This window comes from Rhinoraja longicauda, chromosome 6 (genome assembly GCF_053455715.1).
Source record: "Rhinoraja longicauda isolate Sanriku21f chromosome 6, sRhiLon1.1, whole genome shotgun sequence".
Lineage (NCBI taxonomy): Eukaryota > Metazoa > Chordata > Chondrichthyes > Rajiformes > Arhynchobatidae > Rhinoraja > Rhinoraja longicauda.
In genome coordinates, this window is record NC_135958.1 from 36511472 (window position 1) to 36532093 (window position 20622).

The 20622-nt window shown below is 40.9% G+C and overlaps 1 protein-coding gene across 1 annotated transcript in view; it reads left to right on the forward strand.

Annotated features, from left to right (window-relative positions):
* pmfbp1 (polyamine modulated factor 1 binding protein 1) overlaps positions 1-20622 on the forward strand; it is a 549552-nt gene that overhangs the window by 225674 nt on the left and 303256 nt on the right. The window contains exons 10-13 of the mRNA XM_078400784.1: positions 7321-7404; positions 7705-7851; positions 11438-11521; positions 13282-13494. Coding sequence (XP_078256910.1) covers positions 7321-7404; positions 7705-7851; positions 11438-11521; positions 13282-13494 — 528 coding nt within the window. The remainder of the gene's footprint in view (positions 1-7320; positions 7405-7704; positions 7852-11437; positions 11522-13281; positions 13495-20622) is intronic.

Below are 20622 nucleotides of genomic sequence, written 5' to 3' on the forward strand. Positions count from 1 at the left end.
TTAAGCACTCTGGGATGCAGCCTATCTGGCCTTGGGGATTTATCGGCCTTTAATCCATTCAATTTACCTAACACCACTTCCTGACTAACCTGAATTTCACTCAGTTCCTCCATCTCATTTGACCCCCGGTCCCCTGCTATTTCAGGCAGATTATTTATGTCTTCCTTAGTGAAGACAGAACCAAAGTAGTTATTCAATTGGTCTACCATGTCCTTGTTCCCCATGATCAATTCACCTGTTTCTGACTGCAAGGGACCTACTTTGTTTTAACTAATCTTTTTCTCTTCACATATCTATAAAAGCTTTTGCAGTCAGTTTTTATGTTCCCTGCCAGTTTTCTTTCATAATCTATTTTCCCTTTCCTAATTAAGCCCTTTGTCCTCCTCTGCTGGACTCTGAATTTCTCCCAGTCCTCTGGTAGGCTGCTTTTTCTTGCTAATTTGTACGCTTCATCTTTTGTTTTGATACTGTCCCTAATCTCCCTTGTTAGCCACGGATGCACTACCTTCCCTGATTTATTCTTTTGCCAAACTGGGATGAACAATTGTTGTAGCTCATCCATGCGGTCTTTAAATGCCTTCCATTGCATATCCACCATCAACCCTTTAAGAATCAATTGCCAGTTTATCTTGGCCAATTCACGTCTCATGCCCTCAAAGTTACCTTTCTTTAAGTTCAGAACCGTTGTTTCTGAATTAACTAAGTCACTCTCCATCCTAATGAAGAACTCAACCATATTATGGTCACTCTTGCCCAAGGGGCCACGCACATCAAGACTACTAACTAACCCTTCCTCATTACTCAATACCCAGTCTAGAATAGCCTGCTCTCTCGTCGGTTCCTCTACATGTTGGTTTAGAAAACTATCCCGTATAAATTCCAATTATCCCGTATATCGACCCAAGATGTTACCTATCCATGTGCCTGACCCATCACTTTGTGTCTTTTATTGTTTGAAATGTCAGGTAAAAGACTGGAAAGGATAATTATCTGAAATTATTGAATTTACTGATGGATCAAGAAGCTAGTAATGTACCTTGTTGGAAGATGAGGTTTTGTTCCTTGAACATACTTTGAGCTTTATTGGAACAGTATATGTCATAGGCAGAGAGGTCAGACTAAGGGGGATGGAAAATAAAAATGGCAAACAACTGAAAGCTTAGAATCAGCTTTGTGGACTGAATGAAGTTCCCCTGAAAAATTGGTCACCCTATCCATATTCTGTTGCCTTAATGTGAAAGAGAATATTTCCCAAAAGATTCAGAAAATTGTGCCAATTAGCATCACTCATGTGCAACTAGCAGCTTCATTGCATAAGCATAAGGGCGGCATGGTGGTGCAGCGGTAGGTGCAGATGGATTCGATCCCGTCTATGGGCGCTGTCTGTATGGAGTTTGTATGTTTTCCCCGTAACCGCATCGGTTTTCTCCAAGATCTTCGGTTTCCTCCCACACTCCAAAAACTTACAGGTTAGTAGATTAATTGGCTTGGTGTATGTGTGAATTGTCCCTAGTGTGTGTAGGATAGTGTTAATGTGCAGGGATTGCTGGTCGGTGCGAACCTGGTGGGCCGAAGGGCCTGTTTCCGCTCTGTATCTCTAAACTAAGCAAAACATATCATAAATGTCGAGGATGTGAGGATGTGAATATCCAGAAGCCTGTTACGAGTGTACCACGTACCCGGTAGAATTTATTAATTTATTTCTGATTTTTCTTTCCATTCATTTATAGGACCAGCACATTGCAGTTAGGGTGGTATTTATTGTCACTCAATTTGGTAGCTTACAAAGTCATTTCAGAGAACAGTTAAAGTGTCAGCCATGTTGCTTTATGTTTGCAGTTACAAGTTATCCAGAAAAAAAATCTTCCATGAAGGACATTGATTAACTATACAGTTTTGTCCAAATGTCTGGAAATTTCATGGTCATCATTACTGACCTAATCATTTTATTTCTAAAATATTTAAATATGAATTCTCCATTGGCTGTGATGGCTTAAAAATTCTAGTATCCAGATCAATGGTCTAAGCATTAGGATACCAAACCTGTGACTTAACCTGTATGTTTTAACCATCAAATTAAATAATTGTGTAGGAAAATAGCTGCAGATGCTGGTACAAATCAAAGGTATCACAAAAAGTTGGAGTAACTCAGCGGATCAGGCAGCATCTCAGGAGAGAAGGAATGGGTGACGTTTCGGGTCGAGACTGTAAGGGGTTTCTGCGCCGAGCTTTCGCCCGACCTAAGGTCCCCGTGCCTTGCTCTGATCCCTTGACTAGGCCGCGCACACTGGTTCCCCGTGAGTGGTTCGACCCACTCACCCCCTACGGTTCTAGACACTGGACTTAGATGCAGGAGCGTTTATAGTGCAGAAAAATTCAACCAGACCAGATTTGAAGACCAGGGTTTAAATAGAAAAGGCTTTTATTGAGCGCTTGGGACTATTGTCCATGAATACTTATACAGTTCTATAAGACATATCTATAAGACACATACCGAATTACATGAATACTTTTGACTATGAATCATAAAACGCACAGTTCTACAAGACATATACATGAATACCTTTTACTCTGAATTCTAAAACGCACAGTTCTACAAGACATATACACGACAGTAAGATGGGGAACGTACGACACATCGCAAAATTGACCAACACATATTCCTTTACACACCCATGTTTATTCAAACCACCCTCCCCATTACACTAAACTATGTCCAGGATATGCAGGATCGGAGTACATGCTCACCATGGGGCTATTACTGGGGTTACTGGCTGTTCGTGCTGCTGCTCCGCTGCTTTCCATGAGGGTCGTGCTTGTCCCCTGAGTTTCTTCCTCCTGGCTTGCGTTCCTTGCAGGTTTTCTTGCAGTATTTCTTCTCGAGTTGCGTGCCGGTTGCTCTCTCTTGCACTTCGCTTCTTCTTGCCTGTCTTTTCTTCCTCCTGCATCCGTTTGACTTCTTTCTTGCATGAGTTTAAAACCCAAAAGTCATGGCCAGTTATACTAATTCTGGCCCGTCCTATCTCCCGCCAGATCTCGGGATCTCTTTGTTTAAAAGATATGTATTGAGTTTTCTCTCTGATCTGCGCTTATGTCCGGGGGTACCGGGGATGGCCAGACGGTGTTAACTGGTATTTCGTTGCGAGGTGATGGGTTTAACTGGTTTCCCATCACCTACCGTTTTCTATGGGCTATTGTGCCCCCTTAACGAGATTAACTGTGTAGGTCGGCTTGGGGCATTGTGAGTATGCTGATGTCAGCGCCCCAGTGTCTGGACTTCGACCTGGTTTCGCAGGTTTCTGCATGGCCAATACCCATCCATTGTTCTGGCCGTGGCTTTGCAGAAACCTAGAGACTGGGCTGTAAGGTTTTTACTTTTGTGGCTGGTCACGAGGTCCTGCAGCCATCTTAGGACCCACAGATTGTGACATCCCTTGGTAAACTGACCGCAGCCTTTCTCCGCTATCAGCCCCAGTCTCCCGTTTAAAATGTCCAAACTGCATCTCTTTGGTTTGGTGTTGATTGCAGAATGAGGGAAAACTTCTCAAATCTTACAGTCCCTCCTGTTGATTTGCATAACCCCAGCTTATCGAATCAATTAAATAATGTGGTTGAGCAATGTTTTCCCGATTCTCCACATCCAGACCCCTGAGGTTTTAACTAACTAGTGATCCATTGCGAACGTACAGTCCCCATCTTCTAGGCTGACCTTTACTGCCCGTGTCCCGGGCAAAACTATATTACAAGTATGTACATTTTCATGTCAGACATATACACCTACACCTTGTTCCAGGCCGATGCCTCCGCCATCCTCCTACTGGTGTCAGCTTTAATGTAGGACATGAAAACAACACAACAGCAAAACGATACATTTTTTTACATTCCTTCAACAATCATTCTTTATACAATTTTGAAAAAGGACAATGCAAAACACAGTTCACTCGGTGCGGAGGGGGCCCGTCCTCCTAGCAGCTTGCGGCTGGGTCCTGCTCGCCCACCCGCACGTCAGCGATACCTCGAACCCCACATACACATATAGATCCCCTCATCCGGTTCCCACCATTTGTCCCAACACACACTCAACTGTTCTTTAGTCCCAGAAATAGTCCTGTGAGTGTCGTTGTCAAGTCTCTCCCACTCAACAGTGGAGTTGGCCATTGTCCGGCTTGTTTTCCTCAGCCACCACCGCCTGCTCGCGGGGACCTTCCCCGTGCATACCAGGCAGATCCTTTTGGCAACGGTGGCGCTGATCTTTTGGGCGATGATCTTGACTCTCGGGCACAATAACGAAGTGTCCCGATAAGCAAAGCCTGAGGCGCTGGAATACTCTGAAGAGTTCGATCCCAGCCACCCCGGCCACCGGCCTTCATGGAAGTGAACTGCGGTCTCCTCCGCTTCTCTCCTTCCAGTCCCATCGGTCGCGATGGGAACCGTGTCCCCGGAGCAGCCGTAAATGATGATATCCTTGGTGCGGCCCCGATAGACCCACCCACATCCGATCGCCGTGGCAACGATCCACCATACGAGTGCCTCCTTCCACTCCAGAAAAACAGATAAAGAAATATGGTATAGCCAGCCTCTTGGGGAGCGCTTGGCTTTGTTAACGCCTCTGCGGGCGGGTCTCTTGACCCCCAGCCTGCACCCCACACCCACACATCCTGGACGCATCAACTCTATTTACCTCTATCCCCACAAAACTTATCTAAATTACTTATCCTTATCTAATTACCTAATCCTTATCTATAGCTGGAGTAACTCAGTGGGTCAGGCAGCATCTCAGGAGAGAAGGAATGGGTGACGTTTCGGGTCGAGACCCTTCTTCAGACTGATGTCAGGGGAGGGGGCGGGACAAAGAAAGGATGTAGTTGGAGACAGGAAGACAGTGGGAGAACTGGGAAGGGAGAGGGGAAAGAGAGGGACAGTGGAGCTATCTAAAGTTAGAGAAATCAATGTTCATACCGCTGGGGTGTAAGCTGCCCAAGTGAAATATGAGGTGCTGTTGTTGATTTAGCTCTAAATAGGCTACTATTACTACAAAATGTGCTTCCAGCTGATAATCAAAAATGACAACAGATATTTTGATGACTGGTTGATTGTTGGAATGACAATGATGTAATTGTCTTGGAATACTGGTTGTTGTCTCTCCTTTCATGAATTTCTCACCACCGTATACAGCTGAAGAAGATGAACATTGTAATCAACACTTCTCCAATGGTAGAGTGCCAAACCTCTCCACCATTGATGGCAAGTTTTGCAGTTGAAGCTGAGGTTCAAGATTCAATCTACATGAAATGCTTTTGTCTTCTTGCACTTTGTTCCTAATGTGCAGTTTTTATAGTATCTGTGTATGCAAAAACTCACTTCCAAATCAAAATAGAGCCATTAGCCCTAAACCTGGGATTAATGTGAATTTCTTAATGGGCCCTGTGGACGTCGGAAGCTCATAGTTCCCTGGGTGGGGGCCGACTTCGGGAGCTTCGGCAGCGGCAGCGTCTTCGTCCGCCCCGAATCGCGAGGCTTGGGTCGGCCCGCTGCGGTCCTTTCACCGTCCGGCGCGGCCTGGAATAGGTTGCGGGATTTTCCATCGCCCGGTGGGGGCTTCAATGTCGGCTCCAACCGCCCCGACGTGGCAATTTCGACAGCCTGACCGCAGGAGAAGATGGCAGGGAAGAGAGAAGACATTCTGGCCTTCCATCACAGTGAGGAGGTGACGAGAGGAGACTCACTGTGATGGATGTTTTTTGTTCTATGTTGGTTTTGTGATTGTGTGTTTTATTGCTTTCTTTTTTATTGCCTCTCATCGTTGACTGTGGGTCAAGTAATTTCGTCCAAAAACATGTTTTTGAATGACAATAAAGGCTATTCTATTCTATTCTATTCTATTATATCATGAGGTAGATTTTATTTAGTGTAGAAACTGTTCTGCAGATTTCTACTAATCTAAAAATCTAAAAATACTCTGAATAAACATTCTAAATGTGTAACTCTGAAAAGTTTCTTTGGAGGATTTGACAAGGTAACAATTATTATTTTGAGATATGCAAAGATTAATTTAGAATTCATGTTATATATATTATAAGAACCTTCTTGGTGTCAGCACTCTGCTATTCAGTTAATAGCCAGTTAGTTTGTTTTTAATCCCTATCATATAATCACCTAACATAATAAATAGAGAACCTTGAAGTACAGGAGCAGCTGTAACATTTGGATATGATCATCAACTTTGTGGCATGGAAGTGGAGTCATCATAGTTGATCCTCCCATGAATATACAGCTGATCCTCCTGCCAACCCATGCAGTTAAATGGGCAATAAAGCATGGATTTTTGAGAACATATGAACCAAGAACAAAATATGATCTTAATGACCATCAAAGTATTCTAATTAGTATTTTGAGTCAATTTTAATCAATTCAATCTTGAATTTCTTTAAAAATATCATCATTATTAAACAGATTTTTTAAAACATTAGTTTGTTCACTAATCACCTTGTGTCTTGTATGGATGATTTTAAGTAATCTCGGTTAATGTTGATTTTTTAATATTCGTCAGTTATATTATTTCTGATCCAGGATTGAATAAAAGCGATTTGTGCAAGAAACAGTTTTATTTTAAAGGACCCCAAATTATTAACTGATTATCAAGTTTTCAGATAATTCTAGTACGCCACTGAGTAATTGTAGTACGCCACATGCTCTTTAATTGATTTTTAATTCTGCACCAGTCTTCTGCACAGCTCTGATTCTGAACTCAATTCAATATTCATCTAGTTTATTAATTACTTTTTGTATTCGTTAACTAGTCCAGTATTTATCAAGCTTGTATTGCACACATTGAGCATGTAAATCGATTATAAAGAAAGGCCAAAAAAATGCTTAATGATGGCGAATTTTGTCATTTTAGAAATTTCACTTTTGTTTTAATGTTATTTTGATTTGTGTTGCTCTATTTTTATGGGAAAAGACATTCTGAATGTGGTTCAGTGAAAATCTTCCAACAGATATTTTAGTTTCTTTTATCAGAGAGATTTGTTCTTTTATTCCTCACTTAAGTGAAGGTGAAAAGGGCATTGACTTGCTTTCTTTAACCCCCTGCTCAATTTTATGGATTCAGTCAGGTTTTGTGATACTTAACAGTGATCAATAAAGGGCAGATGGTAATGAAGAGTTACCTTTCAATGCGGAGCTGGAGAAATGGGACCTTGCTTAGCTGTATGGCTGCAGCACTGGTTTTCTTAGCAAATCAATATCTTGTCTTGTCTTGCTAATTGCTCATTGGTTGACATTCGTGGATTCTTTCTTGAAATGTAAACTCTCTTCCAGCTCGAGCGGCGTGATGGTACGATCCTACATCTCCGTAAAGAGGTTCTTCTTTTACAAGAGAAGAGGGATGGGTTAACAGCTGAGGTACCTTGAATATTTTTATTGTTTTAATTCTATAGTAAATGATTTGTTACACAGAAATGTATTGCGTGAAGCTAAATGGATTAGGCTGATTTGAATCTGGACTGCAAGGGACATCAATAGTATTGGCTTAGCTGTTCAGTGCCACCATATTGGCTTTCTGAAGACTTAAGCACAGGCTCCCTATGCTATGTGTTGTGATTCTACCAAGATTTCATTCAGACTTTTTAAAATATCGTCTAGGACTGCAATACAAGAATGTAGCACAAATGTAATATCTGTGTTTTGTGTGCGGATTGATAGTTGGATGTACAGGAAAGAAAGATTTACCATCTTCAAGCAGAGCTAAGAGAAGGAGAAGCTAAACTGGAACAAAAGCAGAGCTCCCTGCAACAGCTGAAAGAGGAGCTGGAGACCACCAAGAAGCTACACAAAGAGGTCCAAAAACAGGTACATATTTACAATATTATTAGGCTTCAGGCCTTAATCTGCAAAATAGTTTGATTGTGCATAAAATATATTCAGCTCTGCTTTAGCTGTTTTTATTGCTGTTATATGTCTAAATTAATTTAGACCAGACATCTGTTTCAGTGGAAAACATGCACACCTTTTGTTTGTAGGGGATGGGAGTAGGTGGGGTAACAAAGAGGGTTATGAGGATGGCAATATATTTTTGTTATTTTAAATGGTGAAAATTGCTATAAATAGACATTCAAAAATAATTACACATTATAGTTAGTTTTCAGAATTTGAATTATTTTGATTACCTGAGATGAGGGAAGCGCACAGAATGACAAAATATTGAATTTCAGGTGATTAAAACAAGAAAGCTGCAGCCGATGGTTTATCCAACATGATGCATTTTAACTAGCGTTTATTGAACCTTTGACGACAAATTCCTGAGCGATGCAAAAAAAACACAGGTTTCCATCTGTGCGGAAGATTATTGGTTATTTGTCTAAATTTACAATGCCAAATAAAACTAAAATGAGTTAGAATGATAGGCCTTTCCTTTAATCAGTGCTTCCTACGTTATTTTTAAGAATAAATCTCTCAATTTAAATTCATTTTTGTTTTAATGTGCTGAATATGTGAATCTGTTATGATTTTGGATCACACACTCTGCTTAACTACCTATGTTTCTTTGCATAATTTTTATATGTGCTCCTTAAAGTGGAAGTATGCTTTCTGAGAAATATCCTCAAGTATAGCCATCCCCTCTCATACATATGTTGCGAGGGCCAGCCATACTTTATGTTTTTATAGCCCATTATTATGAAGATCTGATGATTTGTCAAGATAATTTTGGTTCATTTTCCATTGAGAATAGTGAACGCCTCATTATCTGTGCAGATTGTTTAAAAAATGGAGGGAATCTCTTTTTTCTTTCTTGGATATGCATTTTGAATATTGAGGCCACCAGAAGAGTACAGTTTACATGGAAATTGGCTGATATTTAGATAATGCTGCATACCATAAATATGAAGAAGTTTATGTTAAATCCTCAGATTGCAGGTCTATATTTTTATTGGTATGTTCATGGTATGTGGATTTTCCTGGCAAGGCCAGCATTTATTGTCCATCCCTAATTATCCATGAACTGAGGAGGCAATTGAGTTACCACATTGATTGCTCTGAAAATTCTAAATGAGTTTCAGTTGCACAAGGCAGCTTTTGTTATGAAGTTCTTAATTTCCACAAGAGTATATAATTCACAGAAATTAGATTATGTAACTATTTATTACACAAGTTGCAGTGGTTAGTTGTGTGGCATAGTTAATAAACAAATGTTACTTCTGGTATTGAAAGTATTTTGTTTCAGGTTACTTGCTCAGTAATATGCAATAGAAGCATTTTATATCTTTAATTGCCATTTCATTTTAAGGAGATTTGAAACAATTGAATACGCACAGACAATTCAGTCTTCACTTCAATAGGATCAATGATTTAGGTGTAGTTACTCTATAAATCTAATTTTTTCTGTTGTTTGAAGGAAGTGTTTTTTTGCTCAGTTGAGTTGTGCAATTAGTCACTTTTTATACCTTTTTAATGGTCCAGAATATTCAAGATTGTTTTGGACACATAAGGTTACCTGTATGAATTGCATTTTTAATCAATGGGAAATAAATTCAGTAAACTTTAGACAAGGCAGCAAGCGGGTATAACATTAAATGCAAGGTGCAAGAGTAGTATGAAGCGCGATTTCTGAATATTTCATTATAAACATAGAACAGTACAGCACAGGAAAGGCCCTTCGGCCCACAATGTTTGTGCCAAACATTTATGCTTAGTTAAGCAGATCTCAGCTGCCTGTACATGATCCATATTCCTCTATTCCCTGCACTTTCATGTGGCTATCCAAAAGCCTCTTAAACGCCACTATCATATCTACCTCCACCACCACCACTGGCAGTGTGTTCCAGGCCCCCATCACTCTCTGTGTAAAAAAAAAACTTGCCCCACACATCTCCATTAAACTTCCCCCCTCTGGCATTGGACATTTCCACTCTGGGGAAAAAGGTTTTGACTGCCTACCCTATCTATGCCTCTCATAATTTTAAATACTTTGATCAGGTCTTCCCTCAACCTCCGACGTTCCAGAGAAAACAATCTAAGTCTCTCCAACCTCTGCCTGTAGCTGAAACCCTCTGACCCAGGCAGCATTCTGCACCCTCTCCAAAGCCTCCACATCGTTCCTGTAATGGGGCAATCAGAACTGCACACAGATTTGTTGGATAAAAGGCACCATTTCCATCATTCAGTACAATGATGTCCAATGCCTGTTTCCTTTTGAGAATAGCTTAATATTAAAGTTAAATTACTCTCAGGTAATGTATTAATGTTTATTGAGTGAAGGCAGCAGTTTTCACTAGCCAACCTAAAGCTAGGGAGGACAACCCTCCAATATTCCAATTTTAGAGAATTCAATATTCATACCATTCTTCTTCCTCATCCCCCCTTCCTCACCCCCCCTCCCTGTACCCCACCTGCATGCGCACCCATTTCCTCCTTTCCCCATCCGTTTTCAACTCTATTTCTTATAGAAACATATAACATTCTTAAGGGGTTGGAGAAGCTAGATGCGGGAAGATTGTTCCCGATGTTGGGGAAGTCCAGAACCAGGGGTCACAGCTTAAGGATAAAGGGGAAGTCTTTTAGGACCGAGATGAGAAAACATTTCTTCACACAGAGTGGTGAGTCTGTGGAATTCTCTGCCACAGAAGGTAGTTGAGTCCAGTTCATTGGCTATATTTAAGAGGGAGTTAGATGTGGCCCTTGTGGCTAAAGGGATCAGGGGGGTATGGAGAGAAGGCAGGTACAGGTTACTGAGCTGGATGATCAGCCATGATCATATTGAATGGCAGTGCAGGCTCGAAGGGCTGAATGGCCTACTCCTGCACCTATTTTCTATGTTTCTATGTTTCTATTCAATCCTCTGAGTTCACATTTTGCTCATTGTCTATCCATTTCTCCTTATCTAATTTAATCTCTGGACTTTGTACAACCATCTGGCAATCAAGCCCCCCCCCCCCCAAATCTGTTTCCATCTCTGCTTGGGCTTTGTCCCACCCCCACTTCCCAGCTTTCTCACCCCAACTACAATCAGTCTGAAGAAGGGTCTCAACCCAAAACATCACCGATAAATGTCCTCCAGAGATGATGCATTACCTGCTGAGTTACTGTAGGACCTTGTGACTTTCACTGTAAAGTTTATGACACCACTTTGTAACGTGTAGGAAAAATTAAAGAAACATATGTTGGGCTACCTGTAGGAATAAACTCTGCAGGTCTGGAGATGAACGTTGGTTGTGGTATGTGCTGGGTTTGTAATGTGCTTGGACAACATTATCAGTGAGTTATGTTTGTCATCGGAAATTAAATCTGATTGTCAAGTTTTTAAAATTAATTATTGGACACACCCTTTAAATAATTTGGGAATAGATCATTGGGGAGGAAAAGAAAAAGTTGTTTCTTTTTAGAAATGGAAATGAAGCAGATTTTCCCTGAGGGATCATTTTTGCCTTATTATTTCTAGTTTACAGACCTTAAGGTATATTTTGGTCAGGTTGAAGATGAGAACGAGACACTGAAGACTTGTAGATTGGAACAGAAAACTGAGGTAAGTATTTCTGAACAAAAAAAAATCCTCTCACTGATCTTGCACATCTGCAGTACAATTAACATTATCATTTACATTATCATTTGTTGCAGTATTTTGGATCATAAAACTTAGTTGGTCATGAATTGCTCACATAGAATATTCTCTCTTCCCTTCAAAGAGCCTTGTTTCTTTGTTAGAGGTTACTGATAAAAATATTTTCTGTTATTGTAGTGTGAAAAACATTGTCAAAATATACTATCCATGTGTGGGAAAATTAATTTTTGTGATTAAAAATTAAAATGACTAAATGAACAAGTTGAATTTATGCAGGCTTTTATGAATTTTATGTCCATCATATTGTTTTGATTTTTCTGAACTATCTGTATCAGGAGATGTTTTATTCAAATTCCTAAACAAAAAATATTTTTTGGACAATCTTTCCAAATTCTGATTTGCTGATTTACTATGAAATGCTGCTCCTTTTACCAGAATATATTGCAGAATTCCTGTTACTTCAACTGGCTTGCATGCTTTTAATGCATTCCTGCTTCCTAGTAAATTTCTTCAAATCCAACATATTCGAGTGGATAGGCACTTAAATTTTACATCCTTTTTTTGTTATCTCCATTAGATACCAGTTATTCTCAAGGAAAGCAATTTTAGAATTGCTATTTGACAGGAAGAAGATTTTTGTTTGTAGACAGAAGAGACTGCAGATGCTGGAATCTGGCAATTTTTGCTTGTGTTTGAGAATATTGGACATGTAGATATTTTAATTTTGCTGTAATCGGGAATGGTATTGCCTGCAATCCACATGTGGCTGTGGAATCAGCAATTCTTTTGAGCACTATGTTTGTAAATCACAAATAATGGAGTTCCCGAACAGGGAATAAATCATTACTGCTTATAAATGCTGTAGCATTTTCCTCTCCCTAAACCAATGTTTTGGCTAAAAAGACAATTCCAAACATCCTGTAGTTTTTGTCCTCATGATCTATTTTCCATACTTTATAACATCAACATGATTCCAAAAACCTTCATTGTTATCCAGAGGTATCTGCACTTTGGCCAAATTTCTGTTCATTGCAGATTTCCTTTTGTGGACTGCATATGTAGTTTGATGAAGTGACCTGCAAAGGTTGATTTTTATATAGCACTAGATGACCCGTGGACCCGTTGGGTTCCCGTTGTGAGAGCGGTTGATGGAAAAAAGACACAATTTTAATATTATTGTGTGGTCAAACTTTAATTTGAAGAAAATTTGAGCATTTACCTCAGGAGTCATCGTTCAACAAAGCGCACTTTTAATGACAACATTGAACACGGAAGTATCAGATGAAAATGGCAATGTTTATTTTATGGGGTATGTGTCTGAAATACATCCAAAACGGTACATGATAGCGCAACAATTTGAACAAAACTTGAATCTGCACACCGAAGGTGAATGGTGAGTAAGGTGCCCCTAGAATTGTTGCGCTATCGTGTACCATTTTGGCTGTATTTCGGGAACATACATATATATATATATATATATATACAAGATGAGATTTTTAGAAATATATATAGACATCATATAGGTTTTGTACACTGGCTCATTAGCTTTATACATTATTGTTACCTTCAGCTGATAGAATGAAGCTGTTTTACTTGAAATAGCTGGTGTCTAATAGAGCTAATAGACTAAATGAAACATAACAGAGTACATTTTATTTGAAATAGGAGTAATGTAACTTTCTTTTACCATTCATTATCCTATTACCTTTGTTTTTTTCCTACAGATTGCCAAGCTCACTGTTATTATTCAGGATCTTAAGCTGAGTTCCCAAAATGCTAAATCAGCTTCAGCTGCTGAGGCAGCACAAAGATCCAAAGAATTGGCGTCTACAAGAGAAGAGCTTGAGGAGAAATTGTCAGAAGCACAGACAGAGCTCAGGGAAAGAGAAAATACCATACACAAACTGCGTTCGCAAGTGCAGGACGCCAACCAATCGGTGAGAGATGTAGTGCTTTATTAATTTTGATAAGGACATTGTTTGCATTAGAGATCTGGCAGTAACAAAAACAACAGTACCTGCTTATGTTAAAATCCAAAAGTAGACAACTGGAAATATGGAAAAAAACAGTAAAATGGCAGAAACAGTCAGCACTGATGGCAACATCTGTGGTGAGAAAACAGTTAATATTGGAAGCTAAAGACTTTTCAACAGAGCAGGAAAACTGAAAAATATAACATTGTTTTAAATTGCAAATAAGAGGGGTGGAGAGTAAAAAGGGTGAAAATGTATCGGAGAAGGAATGAACTCATGTCGGTCTGAAAAAGGGTCTCAACCCGAAACGTCACCTATTCCTTCTCTCCAGAGATGCTGCCTGTCCTGCTGAGTTACTCCAGCATTTTGTGCCTATCTTCAGAGAAGGAATAAAGATAGAATGAAGAAGGTGGTGGTACCAATGAGAAATGATGGTAAAGGTTTATCTTGAGAAAAAAAAGAATTAAATCTGAAATATCAGTAGGAAAGGCGAGGTGGCTGTGGGGAAGTGAATGCTGAAAATGCAATGGTACAGACTGGAATGGCAGATTACCAGAAATTGTGAACTTTTGAGTCCTGAAGCAGGATTGAACATAGTCATGGAGTTGTGCCGTGCAGAAGCAGGCGTTGCAGCCCTCCACATTCATGCCAATATTTTTACCCATCTGCACCAAACCTATTTGCCCACATAGTATTCTGGAGTTCAACGACCACAGTTGGACCATATCACAACCTAACTTCCATATCCTTTATCTCCAGTCCCTTGTAAGAATATGATGAATAAAAATCTTATCTGGGCACTGCTCAATCTCGTCACCATAGCTTGCTTTGACCTCGACAGCAGCACTTCGATCTTGCAGTCCCTCAAAAATAATCTCTTCAAAATAGCTTTCCCCAGTATGTATCCCCTTTTCAGATAGAAGTAAAAGATTCCTTGGCATTGCTTTGAAGAACCGAGAGATTGTCTCTGGTATCTTGGACCATACTTATCCCTCTATTAATGCAAAGGAATTGGAGAGGTTTCCCAGTGTGAGCTGTGGAGCATCCATCAGTGCACTCTGGACTTTCATGCCTGTGCACTGCAGTTCAAAACGATGGAATATACCAGTGATCAGACGCAGGCACATCTGATCTCGCTCCGCTCCAGGCTTGCCACTAATTCAAGAAACATTCTATAACATAATCAGCTGTTTATGCTGATGGTTCTACCATGGCCCATTCATTTTATTGGGGTCGCTAATCTTCATTAAAAAAGACATGTGAAGGTAGATGGTTTGCTTTTACTATATTTTAATTAATGTTAAAATTTTCATATTATTTTACATGTTCAGTGAATTTATTACTTCCAATGACCTTTGCTTTTTTTTCATTTGTTAATTTTTCTCATCTGTTTCTAAATGTCTCATAGAAACATGGAAACATAGAAAATAGGTGCAGGAGTAGGCCATTCGGCCCTTCGAGCCTGCACCGCCATTCAATATGATCATGGCTGATCATTCAGCTCAGTAACCTGTACCTGCCTTCTCTCCATACCCCCTGATCCCTTTAGCCACAAGAGCCGCATCTAACTCCCTCTTAAATATAGCCAATGAACTGGCCTCAACTACCTTCTGAGAATTCCACAGACTCACCACTCTCTGTGTGAAGAAATGTTTTCTCATCTCGGTCCTAAAAGACTTCCCCCTTATCCTTAAGCTGTGACCCCTGGTTCTGGACTTCCCCAATATCGGGAACAATCTTCCCGCATCTAGCCTCTCCAACCCTTTAAGAATTTTATATGTTTCTATAAGATCCCCCCTCAGTCTTCTAAATTCCAGCGAGTATATGCCTCGTCTCCAGTCTTTCTTCATATGAAAGTCCTGCCATCCCAGGAATCAATCTGGTCTCTGATCATCAGACGTTTGATAATGGTGAAAATGCCTTCTGGCAGCATGAATGGTCACAAGGCCATTAGGGCAGTCATGGGCAGGGCCTTAGTTTTGACCCTCTTTACCCAAAAGAAGACTTCATCTCACAGAGCAGTGCCACAAGTGCATTTGGAGCTACGTGGCAGCAAAGGATAAATGCAACTGCAACTTAGCACGGGACAACATTGAGTGTGGGCCAGATCAAGATTCATGTGGAAATTCATTTTGGATATTATTACACTGGTTGCAGAAGCTTGTGTGCAGATAGGCTGCCATGTTCCTGCATGAATACACCAATTCCACTGGCAGTGCCATGCTTTTGGCAGCCTGACGCTGTGAAAGACCTTTTTTGTCTTTCCATAGTGCCATTGAATTTAAGATGTGATTAATGATACTGGAACGTTTTTTCACTGTTTAACCTTTGTCTTCATCTGTCCCTTTAATGTCTTTTAAATAATTCTTGTTTATAGCGAAGTGGTCCAGAAATTGGATTTCTCCTGCTTTTTGATGCACTTAATAGGAGATACATTTTGGTTAATCGCCAAAAAGAGTGTTATCAGTTGGAATGCCCTATCTTTAAGATATCACTGTCATGATTGTTTTCACATTAAAAAGCGTTAGTAGGTGATTTGCTTGTACGTAGACAGCTGATAGTGACTGAACTCTATGCTGTACTCTCATTCGCATCTAGCCTGCTATAAGGCCTGCTATGGAGACAAGGGCAACTGATGGGGGTTGGGTCGGGACTGGATGGCACGGGAAACTCAAGGGGTGGTGTAGGGAGACAAGGGAAACTGAAGGAGGGAAATGCAGCAAGCAAAGGAAAAGCAGGAGAATTTGGGGTTAATAGTTGCAATGTTGGGTATTAGTATTTCCCTTCTGCTCCTTTCCTCCCATGGAGAGACCTGGACAGGCTCCAAGTCATGAATGAGTTCTATGTTACATACAGGCAATTGCTGCAGTACTAATCAATGTCTCAGATCTCATAGTCATTGTCATTAGTTTATTGTCACATGTACTGAGGTACAGTGAAAAGCTTTTGTTGTGTGCTAACCAGTCAGCGGAAAAACATGATTACAATCGAGCCATCCAGAATGTACAGATACATGATAAAGGAAATATCATGAATGACATTTAGTGTAAGATAAAGCCAGTAAAGTCCGATCAAAGATAGTCCGAGGGTCTTCAATAAGATAGATAGTAGTTTAGTTTAGTTTAGTTTAGAGATACATGCGGAACTAGGACCTTTGGCCCACCGAGTCCACACCGACCAGCGATCCCCACACATTGATACTATCCTACACACACAAGGGACAATTTACATTTTTACCATTCCAATTAACCTACAAACATGTACGTCTTTGAAGTGTGGGAGGAAACCGAAGATCTCGGAGAAAACCCATGCAGTCACGGGGAGAACGTACAAACTCCATTCAGACAGCAGCAGTAGTCAGGATCAAAGCAGCAACTACCGCTGCGCCACCATGCTGCCCTATTGCAGAGAATTGCTCAGGACTGCTCTTTAGTTGTTGGTAGGATGGTTCAGTCGTCTGATTACAGCTAGGAAGAAAATGTCCCTGAATCTGGAGGTGTGCATTTTCACACTTCTATACCTTTTGCCCAATGGGAGAAGAGGGAGTGGCCGGGGTGCGACGTCCTTGATTATGCTGGTGACATTGCCTAGGCGTAAATAGAATTAATGGAAGGGAGATTGGTTTGCGTGATGGTCTGGGCTGCATCCACACTTCTCTGCAATTTCTTGCGGTCTTGGATGGAGCTGTTCCCAAACAGCTGTGATGCATCCTAATAAAATGCTTTCCATGGCACATCTGTAGATGTTGGTATTAGTTGTTAGGGACATGCCCAACTTCTTAAGCCTTCTAAGGAAGTAGAGGTGTTGGTGTGTTTTCGTGGCTACTGCTTCAATATGGGTGGTCCAGGACAAGTTGTTGGTGATATTGACTCCTAGGAATTTGAAGCTTTCATCCATATCTACTTTGGCGTGGTCAATGCAAACTGGGGTATGTGTACCGCTTCACTTCCTGAAGTCGATCACTATCTCCTTCGTCTTGCTGACATTGAGAGAAAGGTTGCTGAATCGACACCAGGACACGAGGTTCTCAATCTCCATCCTGTACTCCATCTCATCATTATTTGATATCCAGCCCACAATTCTAGTGTCGTCTGCAAATTTGTAAATTGAATTGGATTTGTACTTGGCTGCACAAACGTGGGTGTACAAAGAGTGAAGAAGGGAGCTGAGAACGTATCCTTGCAGAGCACAAATGTTGAGGATTATCGTAGAGGTTTTGTCTCAGTACCTACAGTAGATTGTTGCAATCAAATTTAGGGCCGCCTACTTGCAAAATGACAGCACTTGTAAATTAATCTCCCAAGGGAAACATTTGTACAGGTACAATGATTGGAAAGGATTAGAGGGATATGATTCAAACATAGGCAAGCGGGACTGGTGTAGGGGCATCTTGGTCAGCATCGGCAAGTGGTGCCAAAGGGCCAGTTTTGTTTCCATGCTGTGTGACCCGCTCTACTTTAAGTCGCATGATTCCATGCTTGTTCTGTGAGGTATTTCAAATTTTGCTGTCAGTAAGGTTGCTGGTCATAATCCCTCAATCTATTTTTTTGTTGGTAGGTCCAAAACATTGTTGATGATGCCATTATATGTCAGCAAATGCCACCAGTGTTGGTGTGAATTGTGACAGGAAGTGCACGGTTCATTTCCCTGATGGTATATCGCCTGTTAGAAATCGGGGCAAACACTTCAAACTATTCGCAGAATGCTTTTCATGTGCATTTTATACAAAAAGACAAGCAGAGATGTTTCCTTGCCTGGTGTAGAAACAAGGAACTGCAGATGCTGGTTTCCAAAGAAGGACACAAAGTGCTGGAGTAACTCAGTGGGCCAGGCAGGGACCCTTCTTCAGTCTCTGTGCTTAATCAATTTCTTGCCAAGAGTCTATTGTCATGGTGGAGATTTTGTGAATTACTTTTGACATAGGAACATGCCTAAAGCATTGCAGAGAACTGATTTTTTTTTAAAGTAAACACGGAACCCAGAAAAGAGGCAGTCTTATAAATTAAAAAGTTCCGCTTTAAAGATCATTGACCCCAAACTTATTTTTGGACTGTTGGGATCTCTTGGAGAAGAGATGACGTGTATAAGAAAGATGAGTTGCACCCGAATTGGAGGGGGACCTCTATCCTTGCAGGGAGATCTGTTTGTGCTACTTGGGTTTTAACTACAGAGGCAGGGCAATAAGAACCAGACTAGAAACTCAGCAAATGGAAGGACTAATGACAAGTTGTGGATCAGACTGAAGCAGGGTCTCGACACGAAACGTCACCCTTCTCCAGAGGTGCTGCCTGACCTGCTGAGTAACTCCAGCACTTTGTGTCCTGATGGGCTGAAATGTGTTTATTTCAATGCAAGGAGTATTATGGGTAAAGGAGATGAATTTAGAGCATGGATCAGTGCTTGGAACTATGACGCCAAGGCCATTGTGTAGAAGTAATATCATAGTGTCATACAGCAAGGAAACAGGCACTTTGGCCCAACTTGCCTATGCCGACCAACATGCTCCATGTACACTAGTCCCACCTGCCCGTGCTTCTCCCATATCCCTCTAAACCCATCCTACCCACGTACTTGTCCAAATGTCTTTTTAAACGTTATGAGTACCTGCCTCGACTACCTCCTCCGGCAGTTCATTCCATATACTTGACACCCTTTGCCTAAAAAAAAGTTACCCTTCAGGTATCTGTTAAATCTTTCCCCCCTCACCTTAGACCTATGTCCTCTGGTTCAATCCCCTTATTCTGGGCAAAAGGCACTATGCATTTACCCTATCTATTCCTCTCTTGATCTTGTACACCTCTATAAGATCACCCCTCATCCTCCTGTGCTCCAAGAAATAAAGTCCTAGTCTGCTCAAGCTCTCCCTATAACTCAGGCTCTCGAGTCCTGGCAGCATCCTCGTAAATCTTCTCTGCACTCTTTCGAGCTTGACAACATCTTTCTTATAACACGGTGAGCAAAACTGAACACAAAACTCTAAATGTGACCTCACCAGTGTCTCATACAACTGTAACATGGCCTCCCAACTTCTATATTCAATACTCTTAAGCCTTTTTGACCACCCGGTCTACCAGTGACACCGCTTTGAAGGAACTATGTACCTGCACTCCTAGATCTCTATGCTCTACAACCCTCCCCAGAGCTCTGCCATTCACTGTATAGATCCTGTTCTTTTTAGACTTCCCAAAATGCAACAATTCACATTTCTCTGTATTAATTCCATCAACCATTCCTCAACCCACCTGCCTAACTGATCAATATCCTGCAGCAATTTTTGACAACCATCTTCACGAACTACAACACCACCCACTTTAATGTCACTGTTGCATGAGGGACAGGGCTGGCAGCTCAATGTTCCAGAGTTTCAAAGATTCAGACAGGATTGAGAGGGTATCGGAGTTGCTCTAAACATTAGGGAGAATGTCACAGCGGCACTCAGATAGAATGTACTGGAGGGTTCGTCCACTAAGACAATATGGGTAGAGTTTAAGAATAAGAAAGATGTAATCACTCAAATTGGGTTGTACTGCTGGCCTCCCAGTAACTATGGGAAGCTGGAGGAAGAGATATGTAGGTAGAATACAGAAAGATGCAAAAGCATCTAGGTTGGCCAAGTGGCCAACTTTAAATTCCCCAACATTAACGAGGACTTGCTAAATGCAAAAGGCTTAGACGGGGCAGATTTTGTAAGATGTATCCAAAAGAGATTCCTGAAACAATATGTGGATAGTGTAACTTGAGGAGGCACCATACTGGTACTGGGAAATGAGCCTGGATCTGGATCTTGGGAATTACAGCATTATTAGGCAGGAGTTAGGGAGAGTAAATTGGGGACAGTTGTTATTGGTGGAAAGTCTACATCTGATATGTGATAATAATTTAAAAGCCAGCTGACCAGAGTTCAGGATCAGCATGTTCCAGTAAGGAGGAGGGATAATAATAAAGCAAGGTAAGGGAACCTTGGATGACCAAAGTGGTTGTAAATTTGGTCAAAAAGAAAAAGGAAGCGTGTGTAACGTTTAGAAAGCTAAAAGCAGGTGAGACTTTTTAGGAATATAAAACAAGCAAGAAAGATCTCAGGTGGGCAAAATG